The sequence below is a fragment of the Callorhinus ursinus genome, unplaced genomic scaffold, assembly GCF_003265705.2.
Source record: "Callorhinus ursinus isolate GAN/ISIS: 27379988/994484 unplaced genomic scaffold, GSC_fseal_2.0 scaffold9, whole genome shotgun sequence".
Lineage (NCBI taxonomy): Eukaryota > Metazoa > Chordata > Mammalia > Carnivora > Otariidae > Callorhinus > Callorhinus ursinus.
Window position 1 is genome coordinate 23810099 of NW_027397071.1, and position 14055 is coordinate 23824153.

A 14055-nucleotide genomic window follows, 5' to 3' on the forward strand; every position below is an offset into this window, starting at 1 on the left:
TGATAGCTAAAATGTCCAGATATGAAAAGGGAGTTCATTAAGTAGATGAGCAGCTCTATAGTTTGATACTGTACCTGATACACATTTTTTAAAAGGTGGGAGAAGGGCTAAAATTAGTATTCATACCCTGATTGCAAATCTTTTAAAAAATTTAAAGAAATATTCAAAGATTAAATATATTAAAAGATAAAAAATGTACCATTTTGGAAACAATCTTTTTTTATTGGTGTCATATTTTCATTCAAAATCTTACTTTTAAGTTTACATTTTCAGACTGTTTTATCCTCAGAAACTTCACAGGGACATACTTTTTAACCTTCATCATTGGAATAATACAACTTAAACAAAATAGTTGTTAATGTGTTAATTACAAAATAGGAAAAAATAATATTCAGTTGACTCTTATAACTTTGGATATGAGCACATTACACTGCAATTTTGCAAGTAAATGTATGAATAAGACAATAATTAGTGTGTTGGATATCTGTATCAACAGGGCCCAGGGGGCTATGGGAGCTAGGTTGGCCCATTTCTTTTTTTTTTTTTTGGCCCATTTCTTAAATATACTTAATGAGTGGGTTTTACTACAATTATATAAAACCTACTTCTAAATAACCTAGTAAGCATCATATATATTTGGAGATGTATTAAGTTCCTTTATGGAGACTCAGGAACAAGATTATTACTTAAGATGGTAATCCCCATAAAATTAATATGTATATTACATATGAGGTATTTTTCAAAGCTTCTGTGTTTAGTTAAATTCTTACCTTTATAGGCAAAGTTGGGTGACCAAGGAAATCTCTCTGAACTGGTTAATCTCATCTTGACGGTGGCTGATGGAGACAAAGATGGCCAGGTTTCCTTGGGAGAAGCAAAGTCAGCATGGGCACTTCTTCAACTAAATGAATTTCTTCTCATGGTGATACTTCAAGATAAAGAGCATACCCCCAAATTAATGGGATTCTGTGGTGATCTCTATGTGATGGAAAGTGTTGAATATACCTCTCTTTATGGAATAAGCCTTCCATGGGTCATTGAACTTTTTATTCCATCTGGGTTCAGAAGAAGCATGGATCAGTTGTTCACACCATCATGGCCTAGAAAGGCTAAAATAGCCATAGGACTTCTAGAATTTGTGGAAGATGTTTTCCACGGCCCCTATGGAAACTTCCTCATGTGTGATATTAGTGCCAAAAACCTAGGATATAATGATAAGTATGATTTGAAAATGGTGGACATGAGAAAAATTGTGCCAGAGACAAACCTGAAAGAAATTATAAAGGATCGTCACTGTGAGTCTGATTTGGACTGTGTTTATGGCACGGATTGTCGAACTAGCTGTGATCAGAGTACAATGAAGTGTACTTCAGAAGTGATACAACCAAACCTAGCAAAAGCCTGTCTGTTACTCAAAGACTACCTACTGCGTGGTGCTCCAAGTGAAATTCGTGAAGAATTGGAAAAGCAACTTTATTCTTGTATTGCTCTCAAAGTCACAGCAAATCAAATGGAAATGGAACATTCTTTGATACTAAATAACCTAAAAACATTACTGTGGAAGAAAATTTCCTATACAAATGACTCTTAGTTCATTTGGACATTGTGACCATTATAGGAAACTTAATTCTAAGGAAAATTTTTGAGCATTAAAAAAAAAAAAATGGCTTCTGATTCAAATCCCTGCCAGTTACACAAAACTCCTTCCCCCTGGTTTTAAGAAGCCATCATCTTAAGATACATGTTGACTGCTGAAGTAAAGGCAGGAGGTATAGGATGAACAGGTCCAAAGATTTCATTCCTGCTGTTAGAAGCCCTGGTAGATTTCCCAGTACATTCACTGTATAACTATTTTAACTAATGACCTAAAATAATGCTGTGAAAAGCCTCATTCCATAAACATCAACAGTGAGAGTATTTTGTAGATTTGTTAGCCAAAATACCATTGCTGGAAACATTGTTTGCATTGAAGCTGCTGTTTAAAAAAATAATTATACATTTACTAAAGTCTTAGCATGGTAAAGTTTGCACATTAACAGAAATTAAGACTGCAAAGCAGGTAAAGTTACTCCTTTATAAACAGATGTTGGGTTAATAGCATGGTTTGTTGTATTTATAGACTTAAAACATTTAGACATTATATGGCTTCAGAATGTTTTGAATGGTTATTAGCCTCGTTAACTGCCAATTTTAAGAGGCTGAAACTGGATGAGCTTTCATCATCCTAGATTTGATGGGTCCTTCTTAGTGTCAATGAGCTGAGTCCTTTAAAACAGACATTAAGGCCATCAAACCCAATCCAGATCCATGTATCTGAATTTGAGCTATGGGGAAGTGGGACATTAGGAGCCAGACTGAAATCATGGAACTTTTTAATAACAATTTTCCATTTTTGAACAGTATTTCCTGTTGGCCAAAGGGCTATTTCTTAAGAGGCATGTAAATTTTTTTCATGTAAACTTGATATGCAAGTTAATATTTGCCCTTTTAATGTTTTCATGTTTATTAAGATCTGGCATGTACCTCTCAACATCTCCATAAAATGGAACACCTTATCTGAAGGAAGACCCAATATATTCTGCTCAAAGTTTTCACCTAAGTAAATGTTAGTTGTGTGAACTTCACTGGACAGCTTTCTCTCAAAAATTAAAGCCATTGATTTAGCACCAGTTTTGCTTATTTTAAAATTGTGTACTTTGAAGGTACTTTTTCTTCCCACCAGCCATCTGGTTACAATAAATGAATGGAAGAAATATTTCCTAGTGGACGGTTGGTCTGTTGCTTGCCACACTGTTTAGGGAGGGCTGCACATCATACAACTGGAGGGATTAACTCCTGTCAGGGAAAACAAGCCTGAGAAGCAGGTGTGAATTTTGAGTCGATATGTAAAGTTACACTTGTTTCTCAAAGAAAAAAACCTGTCAACTCCTCTGCTTTTTTATTTCAGGTTATTTCCAACAGTTTCATTAATAAGAGTTTAACACAGACAGCTGCTTGATGAATAAGTTTATTACTGTCTTTATCTGAAAAATCTTCATAGAAAATTGTGGTTTGGTTTATTAACTCTCAGCAGCCCGCTCCTGAGCTCTAAGGAAGCTTGCCTTCTTCTGAGCTACCCGATCTTTCTTTTGGGCAAGAGACATTTTGGGACGGTTCCACCTACAAAACGAAGTAAAATTAAGAGATAAATGGAATTTTTAAAAACCATAGCTATAGAGGATAGAAAATAGTTAACTCTGATTGAAAAAGACTGTGATCAGGTAAAACAATCCAAGTTCCAATACACATACTTATTTATGATCTTAATCTAACTTTAAAAATGCAGTAACTGGTAAAAAAAAAAATAAATCTTTTTTAGAACTGGTAGTTATACTGTACTGGGACAGAATAGGTCAGCTCAGTAAGTACCTTCTGAGGCTTATACATTTCTATCACCACAATTACTTTAGCAAACCTGGTTCCCCTCACTTCTGCAACATCATGCAGAGCTAGTGATCGAGTTTGCACAACTTGAGAGTCTGAGTAAGATGAAACAAGGCAAGGAACTCCTCCCAACCTCTTAAAAAGACAATAGTAAGATGCATACCTCTTCTTTTTAACTTCTTTCTTAGGCTTCTTCTCATAAACTGGATTCTCTCGTATAGCAGCATGAGCTTTCTTATACATCTCCTCCATCTGAAAGAAAGCAAAGCAAACAGTACTTGGTTTCATTTCACATGCCCTATATAGTCATATAATGTGTACTGTGTTCTATTTTGTCTCTAAACCAGACTGTCAAAAGGAACTAAACTAGGTCAACCCTGGTTATCTTTTTAAATTTCTACATGTAGCCCACATTTTCCTAAGAAACCCATAGGCAATGTAAACTGACACTATTCAAAAAACTCAGTCACCCTCAAAAATTTTCATGGGTTTCTGTAAAAACATGTATGTTCATTTAAAATACTGTCTGACCTAAATTCTTTTATTCAAGTGAGGATTTGTGTCAAAACAAAGTAAGATGTTAAGATGAAGACTATATGGGGCCAAAAAGCAACTGCTATAAATTCATTTTTTTTCTCCCACATTGCCCAGATTTGTATTTTCCATCAGTACCTGATAGGTCTTTCAATGCTACTCCCAGCATTGCCACACCAGGGACCTCTTATATCTACTACTACTAAGTGTCTGTGGAAATAGAAGATTTCAATTTCCCCAGAAAACCCCATCCAATTAGACCTTAATGAGAATGAGAATTTTGTTCTAAAACTTATCAAAAACCAACGCTGAAATTCTCGAATTGTTTCAATTACCACCTCCAAATGACACCTGATTCTATGGAAGATCAAGACAATGAACAGCTATAAAATACCTGACTGTTCACTATCTAAATCTAGGAACAATTACAGCCCCCTAAAGAATAAGTCAAAGTAATCCAACTCTAAAATTACTTGGTGTAAAACTTAGCAAATGAAAATAATGCCAACACTGCAGGAGACCTCAACTACCTAAATCCCTCCTGAAAACTAATTTCTCTACCTCTGTTAAGCATTCTATTATAGCTTTCCACTGTATTTAACAAATCCATTTGACGACTTCAAATGTAGTCACTTAATAAATCTAAGCAACTCGGTCCATTCCTTCCAAAACAGACAAATAGGATACACAACCATGTATGTAGCTAATAGCATGAGTTTAGGTAAAGACCACTTTCTCTTGGAGACATGTCAGATGTCTGCAGAGGATTTCAGCAGGCATGCATAAAAGGCCTCCAAAGATCAAATTAATGAGCTAGCTGGGAAAAGTACATCAGCCTAAGAGTGGTCTAGATAAATATATCACATATACAGGAGAGCATTAGGAAATCGGTATCTGAAAGCAGCTTGAGAATTTGAAAAGTTTTGAACAACTGTTAACATTACCAGAGGAAGAGATGTCTTAGGAAGAAAAACTATGCAGGCCAAGTAAATTATAGTCACAAGTAAAAGATCTATTTACCAGAGGGAACGAGGGCGACTGTCAATAGTAACATAAAAGTATGGATTTCTGAAAATTAACGTGCATTTGCATTACTAATATAAACTAATGGAATACTCCTCTTTTCCTAGCTCAAAAACTCAAGTTACGTGTTTATTATCCTAGACTGTGTACTAAGCATACAAATAACAGAAAGGATCTTTTCCCAATTACAACTCTATTTAAAAATAATTTTCACAGGTGCCTGGGTAGCTTAGTCAGTTAAACGTCTGCCTTCTGCTCAGGTCATGATCCCAGGGCCCTGGGATCAAGCCCAGCATCGGGCTCCCTACTCCTCCCTCTGCCCGCTGCTCCCGCCTGTGCTCGCTCTCTTTCACTCTCTCTCAAATATGTAAGTAAAATCTTAAAAGAAATAGAAATAATTTTTACAGGGTGCCAGGGTGGCTCAATCAGTTAAGCATCTGACTCTGATTATGGCTCAGGTCATGATCCCAGGGTCCTGAGACTGAGGCCCCGCATGCTGGGTGTGGAACCTCACCCTCGGTCCCTCCCCCACTATGCACTCACTCATGCTCTCAAAAAATTTTTATAACCAAAGCTGTGTGAAAATAGAAATTATGCACTAACAGAACAGTCATTTGATATGTAACTATCAACTTATCCACAACTCCATAGTTGTGTAAGTTTTATAAAAACCAGTGCTACTTTTGTGTTCTATGCCTATCTTCCATTACTACAATGTGTTAATAGCCTTGAAGATAAAACTTTAGGCTGACAAAATTTCCAACATTAAATTCCCATTTGCAACATCAAGCAGAACTAGTGATCTAATCAGTACAACTCTCCACGTGCATGCCTGAGACATTCAGGAAGTCCAGAACATAGAACTTATTTGCTATAAAGAACCTTTCTTCCACATGGCTTCAAAATAAGTTTAGTAACTAGCATCTCCTATCAGGATAGAGGATTCTAACTATGACCACAGGAATGAAGTCTATAAATTCGGAATAGCCAAATGTGTAAAAGCCACCAAAGGCTTTAGATTTAGATGCTTGAGGCCTAAAAGCATGTTGGTAAGTCTAGCTCTTTATAATTACCCTATCTGACTTTTAACTTACCCTCACCCAGTATCCCAATTTCATGTCATTCCACTTTCAGAACAGCTTATGTGAGTCTATCTATACCTGTTAACATACTCATGTTCAACTTTTAACTGCTAACCTGAAATAAAACTATTAATGTGGGGCACCTGGGTGGCTCAGTCGTTAAGCATCTGCCTTCAGCTCGGGTCATGATCCTAGGGTCCTGGGATAGAGCCCCACATCAGGCTCACTGCTCAGTGGGAAGCCTGTTTCTCCCTCTCCCACTCCCCCTGCTTGTGTTCCCTCTCTTATGGTGTCTCTGTCAAATGGATAAATAAAATCTTTAAAAAAGAAAAAAAAAAAACTATTAATGTACCCACCAAAACCAAGTAGTAAACCTGACTATAAATTAACCAACACAGGCAATTTTAGTTAAAATTTTTACCATGTCTGGAGTTACGTTGTTCTTTATGTATTGAGAGAATTGTTTCTTGTAAGCATCTTCATCTTCTTCCATTAGGTAACGCATATAATCTGCAACATTCTGACCCATGATGTGCTTTCGATGTACTTCTGCATTGAATTCCTTGCTTTCTGAATCATAACCAGGGAATCGTTTGGTACTAAAATAAAGTTTTTCATATTTTAGTATTAAGGATTAAAATCAGTTCACTAGCAGGAATTCATTTCTGTAGCTGCCATCAGTCCCGTCTTGAAACAATTAATTGCATCATATGCAACCAAAGGACCAACTACTGACTGCTCAGTTAGTGGGTATCATCATTCAGCAGCTAATCTCTGAATTCCAGGAAGGAAGAGAAAATCATGCTACGAACACCTTTAAAGCCATGAAAACCAAGTGTCCAACACTAAAGTTAGTTCTCCTTATAAACATAAGAAAGGGTTTCAAAACTGCTCCCTCCAAATCCTAGACCTTCTCAGGGCTGCCTCAGGGCACATGAGAAAAAGTAATTTTGTTCAAGACCACATTGGATAGGTGTCTTGGAAGAGACATGCAGGTCCTCAAAAACATAAGCCCTACCCTTATAAAAGTTGCAGTTAGGTTACATTTTAAAGGCTAACCTCCCCAACCCCAAAACCTACAGCCAGAAGAAATTTTTGTTAGGGATTCACCAACCACTAAAATATCCCTAAAAAGCTAATTAATCACTTTTTAAAGATGCATCTACTCAACAACAAAAATCATAGACTCAAAACCACAGGAACTACCAAATCAAAACCTACTTAACTTCTGTGAATGGTCTACAATCTTACTTCCAGCTGAAAACTCTCATAACCCTTTTCTCAAACTCTTTTTCTAGAGTCGACAGTTTTCCATTAACATTCATTCTGAATGAAAAGAAAATACACTGGGAGGGGAGTGGACTGGAGTTGCTCATTTCTAACCAAAACTAAGCCACAACACAAAAGCTAGTTGTTTCAACACTGGCTCTTCCACGACTGGCTCCACAACCTTGAACAAATCCTTTACTTCTGGACCTCAATCTCATTTATAAAACGCATTACAATTCCTTCCTGCCCTGCCAGGTTCCTTTTGCAGAGTACTAAGCATATAGCAGGTACACAAGGATAGCTACTTGATTTAACTGATTCATTCAGTAATCTCCATAGTCCAACCAGTTAGAAATGGAAATACTGGGAGTCCAAACAATGAAGCCTTGAATACGGTATTACCTGTGAGGGATAGACAAGCCTCCATCCACTGCTCCCTTGAGGGCCCCAAAAACTTTATTTCCAGTAGTAGTTCTGGCAAGCCCTGCATCCAAATAGCAGGTGAAGGCACCAGGTTGACCATCAATGCTTTCCACATTGTATTCATCTCCAGTCACTTCCACTTGGCCTTCATAGATCTTGTCCATGCCAAACCTATTTAGGAGCTAATAACAAAAAAGCCAGTCTAAATATAGTCAAACAATTCTAACATTATCAAGTCACAACTTTAATGACCTGACACCTAGAAAAATTTTCCTTCAAAATCCACTTATCCCTCTGTACCAATTTAAGTTTTAAGATGCTACAAAAAGAAACGTCAAACATTCAATTTCACACCTTTGTCTTATAGCTTCTGAGTCTTTCCTACATGTCCATACTTGATTTATGTAGTAATCAATTAACATGTAGCCATACCATATCTATTCAAGGAATTTATTCTCCATAATTTTTTCAGTCCTATTTGGCTACCATAACTCAAAAACCAAATATTAAATGTTACATGTAATTTTAATTTGATTAAAATCTTAGAAGCATCTGGGCATAAGAGAACATCTTTTGTGGCTCTACTCTCCAACTACATTGTTAGTAAGGGTGACTGCTCTGCTAGTGCACCTAGCTACTGCTTCACCACAAACAGTGTGACTTTGTATACCATGTTGCTCTTATATATGACATTGTTCCCCACCCTCACTCAAACATATTTATAATCAATGAAGATATAGGTCCCTAACAATGCTGCATGCTTAACAATTCCAATGCACAAGATCAGTAACTGAGAAAACAAAAATAAGGCAAAAATCACATTTTCATCTTTCTGTATATTACTGGAAATGCTGCCACCCAGAGGCAAAGATTAAAAAACTGAATCCCATACCCATGCCTGCCCCCCCACCCCTGCCAAATTTGAGACATTGTTTCTCAAACTTTAACATGTATATAAATAACGTGGACATCCTGTTAAAATATATTCCAAGGGGTAGAGTGAAGCCTACATTTTAAATGTACACTGACAGATAAAGAGAAGATCTATACTACTGAGTAGCAAAGGTCTGCACTGTCCAACAAGGCAGCCACTAACTGGCCAGAAACGGCTATTCAAATTAAGGTAAAAATTCAGTTCCTCAGCAGCACCAGCCACATTTCATGCACTCAATATCCACATGTGGCTGGTGGCTATCATTCTTTGGTTTAGATTCCACTGATCTAGATCTACCCAACCGGGCAACAAAACAGAAAAACTACCTCCCCAGACAGACCTGCTGCCTCGAATTCTGTATTTTTATCAGAGAGAAAGCACAAGCAGGGGCAGAGGGAGAAGTGGGCTCCCTGCTGAGCAAGGAACCTGATATGGGACTCAATCCCACAACCCTGGGATCGTGACCTGAGCCGAAGGCAGCCACTTAATGACTGAGCCACCCAGGCACCCCCTCAAATTCTCTATTTTTAAAACTGTCCTCCTTGATGACCCTGGAAGCAACAGCTCAACAGTAGGCTCTCCCCAGAAGCCACAGCTGAGGGTATCTTACTCATGTATCAACATCTATCTTGCAGACAACTCAAAAAATGAGCTGGTTCCAAAATATATTACTTAAAAGTTATGTTCTACATACCCTGCGGGCCAGCAGCAGGCCGGTACAATATGCTGCAGCATAATTTGTCAGGCCAACCTTCACACCATACTTTGGGAGTTCATGAGCATAAGCCGCACAAACTATCATATCTCCTTCTATGCGGGCATAAGCAATCTGAAGGAGAAAAAGCAGGTTAGTCATCTGTGCTTTCAACTGTTTGATACTCGTCCTAGATGCCTTCTTCTTCAAAGGGCTTAAAAAAAAAGCTGGACACAAATCTACAACACTCAGAATCTTTGTTAACCCCAATCAATGAGTTTATGGCTTGGTGAACTATTTCTGTAAATGTTTGTCACAATAATGCCACAAACAGAGCTAAAATTACCATATAGACAGTAAACACTGAAATGCCTTTGGAATAAGTTAGAGACTGTTGTTCCTAATAATACCGAAACGACTTAGCTGCATTAGCCAATGAATTAGAGGCACCGTGAAAAGTCAAAAGGAATCTCCAACTACTTCAACCTTATCTTTTGAACTAAGCATATCAAAGTCCAATATTTCTGACAGTGTTTAGTTATCTGAATTTAGGTATGAAGGAACACTGTCTTCACAACCAACAAATTAGTTTGCCCAGAAAATAGGTGTGCCTGCCCCCTGCAAAGACTGAGCAAATCTTAACTGTGAAAATTTTCTCTAGTTGTAAAAGCCCAGAAAACTAGCTTCCAGGAGCAAACTGCCACTTTGTGGAGGTCTTTTACGTGGGAAAAACCTTTATACGTATTTATCAAAACTTACTTCAAACAATAAGCAGGAATAAAAACAATCTTAAGAGCCTAATTAAACCTTCACAACTACCTACCTCTTCAATGAGGAGTGGTTATGCGGCACATAAGGCTGTACAGCACGTCAGGATTTAGTCCATGACAAATTCTATTATTCTACTGGAACTGCAATGTGCAAGAACCTTCTAGTGTGCCTCAAATTTATCCTCCTACCCCTATAAAATAGCATAGTAGCTTTCTCTAATCCTCTTTTCCCCCATTAGAAAATGAGATTAAATGACTTTGGTCAGGACTGCCAGACATGGCTGATTTTCAGTAGAGTATTTTCAAGTACCACCCTCTCAAGCTCCCAACTTCAGACCTACTAAAAGGAAAAGTACTACTCAATGTTTTTAGAATGCCAGGCACTAGAGGGACCTTCTAATCCATACATATGTTTTGGCAGTGAATTAAACTGCCAACTCCTTTAGCAGTGAATTAAAGGGGTGAGGTTTACCATCCATTCCTTGAGTTTAGAATATAACTTACCTGACAAATGATATCTCTGTTGGTTACACGAACTATCATCCTGTATTTAGGTGTGTTGTACTTATTTTTATCTTGAATTACCAAGCGCTTCCGGGCATAATAATCAGTTTTACCCTCTGAAAGAAAAAAGTAACTTAAAGTCTATTCCACTGCAGATTCTTCTAATACTGTGAACATGAGTAACTGACCATACCTCGTCTTCTTCTAAATTTCACTTGGTATCTCTTGAAGTAAGCCTTATTCTTGACAACCTTAACAAACCCCTTTAAGAAAAAAAGAATGTTCTTAAAACTTTGATTAATTGTTTATGGTATTTTTGACATCTGAGTTAACTGTGTAACAAAATAACACTTTAACTTCAAGAGTGAACCCATGCAACTGTCACTTTTATAGAGTCCAGTTTCTCAAACCACAGGGGGTCAAGAATCACCTTTTCTACTTCCATCAGTGACTTTTCCAAAGCATTGGTCTAGACAACAATCAATCTTGCCTAACGTCAGTTCGTTCTGAACACCGTATGTCCCATTTTGAAAACCTAACCTCGTATTTCCCGCACCGTTCACGCACGTTTTTCAAAAACCCTTGCCACGAAACTAATCTGGTCAAGAGCATATTTAGCAATTACTCCCGATTAAATCAGCACTGTCCCCCACTAACCAAAGCAACACCCCATCCCAAAAATCATTAAAAGCTGCCAGCAACAGTCCAGAGAAAGAGACAAGAGGCACATACCAAACTAAATGAGCTTCCTTTCGGGGCCCAAGAAGTCACAGCCTCCAGGCTGACTGCTAGGTTTAAAAGGCACTTCTGAAAGACCCACCAAACCGACACTCTCCCGAGAAAACCATAGGAACAGTCAGGTGTGGATGGGTCCGAAGAGCCGCAGCCCGTCTCCACTCAGGCATCCCCCCGCTAGTCTGAGACCACCAACTGCATGCAATCTTCCCCGCCTGCCGGTGCCCGGGCAGACCAGCCCGGTACTATCCCGCGGCCTGTCTACTAAACTCATCCCCCCTCCTCAATCCTCCGCCTTAGATCCTGATCTTCGTCAACCCCTCCCCCAAAGCTTGCGCGCCGGGCGGCAGCCATTAAGGCCACGCTGGGAGCGGCATCCCCACCACAGCGGAGCCCACAATCCAATGCCATCCAACTCCTGCGCCGCGCGAGACGGACCCTACACTGGCGTTTGGGCAAGGGCAGGGAACCCCCGTGCAAACGTAGCCCAGATTCCAGAAATCGACTCACCATCCTGCGGAACAGAGACCAGAGTCCGCGGCTCGCCACAGACCAGCAGGCCCAGAAGCGCTCCGCTAGGGGGAAAAGGCCTCAGCCCGTGCGCAGGCGCAGTATGTAGCACTGACGATCACGCGAGCGACGTGTGGAAGAGAGAGCGCGCCAGCTCTAGGCGTGCGTTGTACTGCCCCCTGCTGGCGGGAGGACCGATGCCGGCCTTCGCCGGGCGGTAACAAGCCTTCAGTGCTGAGTCCCCAAACTCCTGGCTGGCATTCCCACAGAGATGGGCGGTAAGCAGTAGAAGGGAGGATTATAGGAGGTTTTCAGTTTCCTATGCTAAGAAGTTGTTTCGTAACAAAAATATAAGACTTTTGTAAATAGGAAAAAAAGTTTAAATAAAATATATTTGCTGTTGAGCCCTTTTGCCCCCTCCCGGACACCACCTCCTGGTCTACTCATCCTGCTCCCGAGCATACAGAACCCCTTCTGGAAGCCTTGTCCCAGTCCTTCAAACCTGAGTGAGGGGCCCCTCTTCTGCCTCCCCACAGCACCTTCAAACTTGCTTCAGCCCATTGTTGCCGGTAAACTGCTTGAGGGTGGGCTTTGCTGCCCCAGTTCACCTTGAATGTCCAGCACCTAGCACAAGCGCTGACGTTCAGTAAGTGCTCCGTGTTCGTTAAATGATAAAAGAACAGCTTACTGCTCTGCTTTCTCCTTCCCTTTACCCCCCTGATCCCTGACCCCTGACAGCTTCATTCCTTTTCCCTCCCTCCATCACTGAGCCAGTCAGCTTAACATTTCTCTGTTAAGTCCTTTTTCCCCACATTCTTTTAAAACTAATTGTAACCAGGGAATGAGCGGACTCCTTCTCCACACGGCGGAAGGAGGAGAACCAATCAACAACCAACCAACCAAACAAACAAAAAAAGCACCTCAAGACAAAGCATTCCCTTACCTGACAGCGTTCCAAAGGTGGTCTTTGGGCTATTGCATGGGAGTCATTTGGGTACTAGTTAAAATGCAGATATCTGAATATCCCCCACCTCTACTGAATCAAACTTGCTGGTTTGGGGACCAATAATCTGCGTTTTTAATTTGGCCTCAATCTTAATCAATTCAGGAGGTCTCAGGAAAGCAGAAAACAAATCCTATTTTGCCCAATAATGGAATTTACTGGCTCTACCAGGAAAATAAGACAAATTACCGGCACAGCTGTTTAAAATATTCCCATCCTCAGAATGAATGTTAACTCTATATATACCCCCATCGTTCAATAATTTAAACTTACTCTTGGGAGATGAGTATGCCTATGTTTACTCTAGCAGGAAAAAATCAGTGCATAAACTGCTCGGTGTCGGAGCAGGAAGAAGGGTCTGTCAAACAGGATGACAAGGTTAAGTGGGCTCCAAAAAACAGCCACTAGAATAAATTAGAATTATGATGCCAATTTCCTCTAGTTTCAATATGTAACTTCTTATATAACAGGAAAAATATATTTCTTTTTTTTTTAAAGATTTTATTTATTTGAGAGAGAGAGAGCACATGAGAGGGGGGAGGGGCAGAGGGAGAAGCAGACTCCCTGCTGAGCAGGGAGCCCGACGTGGGACTCGATCCAGGGACTCCAGGATCATGACCTGAGCCGAAGGCAATCGCCCAACGAACTGAGCCACCCAGGTGCCCAGGAAAAATATATTTCAAGTCCACTCTGGCCAATATTAATGTTAAAACACTCCTCACAGGAGGGGCGCCTGGGTGGCTCAGTCATCAGGCGTATGCCTTTGGCTGGGGTCGTGGTCCCAGTGTCATGGATCCTGGATTCGAATCCAGGGTCCTGGATTCGAGCCCCACATCGGGCTCCCTGCACATTGGGAAGCCTGCTTCTCCCTCTCCCACTCCCCTGCCTGTGTTTCCTCTCTTGCTGGGTCTCTCTCTGTCAAATAAATAAATAAAATCTAAAAAAAAAAAAAGAAACAAAAAACACTCCTCACAGGCAAGTGTAGTTCAGTCTTTGTTGAGTAACAGTTGAAAGCATAAGGAAATAAGTATATAATTTGTATTTATAGAAAATACTTAAAGATCTTCATTTTGGTGGTTCATCAATTTAAAGGCGCCACATATCTTTGTCAGGCCCTGCTTACCCTGGAGGGTGGAAGCATCAGAAAGAAA

The 14055-nt window shown here is 39.8% G+C and overlaps 2 protein-coding genes and 2 non-coding genes across 8 annotated transcripts in view; 1 reads left to right on the forward strand and 3 right to left on the reverse strand.

Annotated features, from left to right (window-relative positions):
* The window catches only part of DIPK1A (divergent protein kinase domain 1A), a 118419-nt gene extending 115750 nt beyond the window's left edge, over positions 1-2669 (forward strand). For all 3 annotated transcript variants that reach the window (XM_025872203.2, XM_073896292.1, XM_073896291.1), the window contains exon 5: positions 779-2669. In XM_025872203.2, the coding sequence (XP_025727988.1) occupies positions 779-1591 (813 nt within the window). In that variant the 3' untranslated portion in view covers positions 1592-2669. The remainder of the gene's footprint in view (positions 1-778) is intronic.
* Positions 2670-2991: 322 nt separating this feature from the next.
* On the reverse strand, positions 2992-12033 carry RPL5 (ribosomal protein L5). Of its 3 annotated transcripts, none has more exons than XM_025872206.2 (8): positions 11902-12033; positions 10850-10919; positions 10657-10772; positions 9383-9517; positions 7734-7936; positions 6484-6661; positions 3587-3675; positions 2992-3159 (listed from the first exon to the last, which is right to left on the reverse strand). In XM_025872206.2, exons 1-8 carry the CDS (start codon positions 11902-11904, stop codon positions 3060-3062), a joined length of 894 nt encoding a protein of 297 aa, XP_025727991.1. In that variant the 5' UTR covers positions 11905-12033; the 3' UTR covers positions 2992-3059. The 3 variants fall into 3 exon arrangements, with proteins under 3 accessions (XP_025727991.1, XP_073752394.1, XP_073752395.1); XM_073896293.1 differs by having other exon boundaries at positions 3587-3671; positions 6483-6661; XM_073896294.1 differs by lacking the exon at positions 9383-9517.
* Positions 3371-3507, reverse strand: LOC112824710 (small nucleolar RNA SNORA66). Its single transcript, XR_003208509.1, has one exon. It is a non-coding gene; the product is annotated as a small nucleolar RNA SNORA66 (small nucleolar RNA).
* Positions 6733-6827, reverse strand: LOC112824707 (small nucleolar RNA SNORD21). The gene has a single exon (XR_003208507.1). It is a non-coding gene; the product is annotated as a small nucleolar RNA SNORD21 (small nucleolar RNA).
* Positions 12034-14055: the final 2022 nt, after the last annotated feature.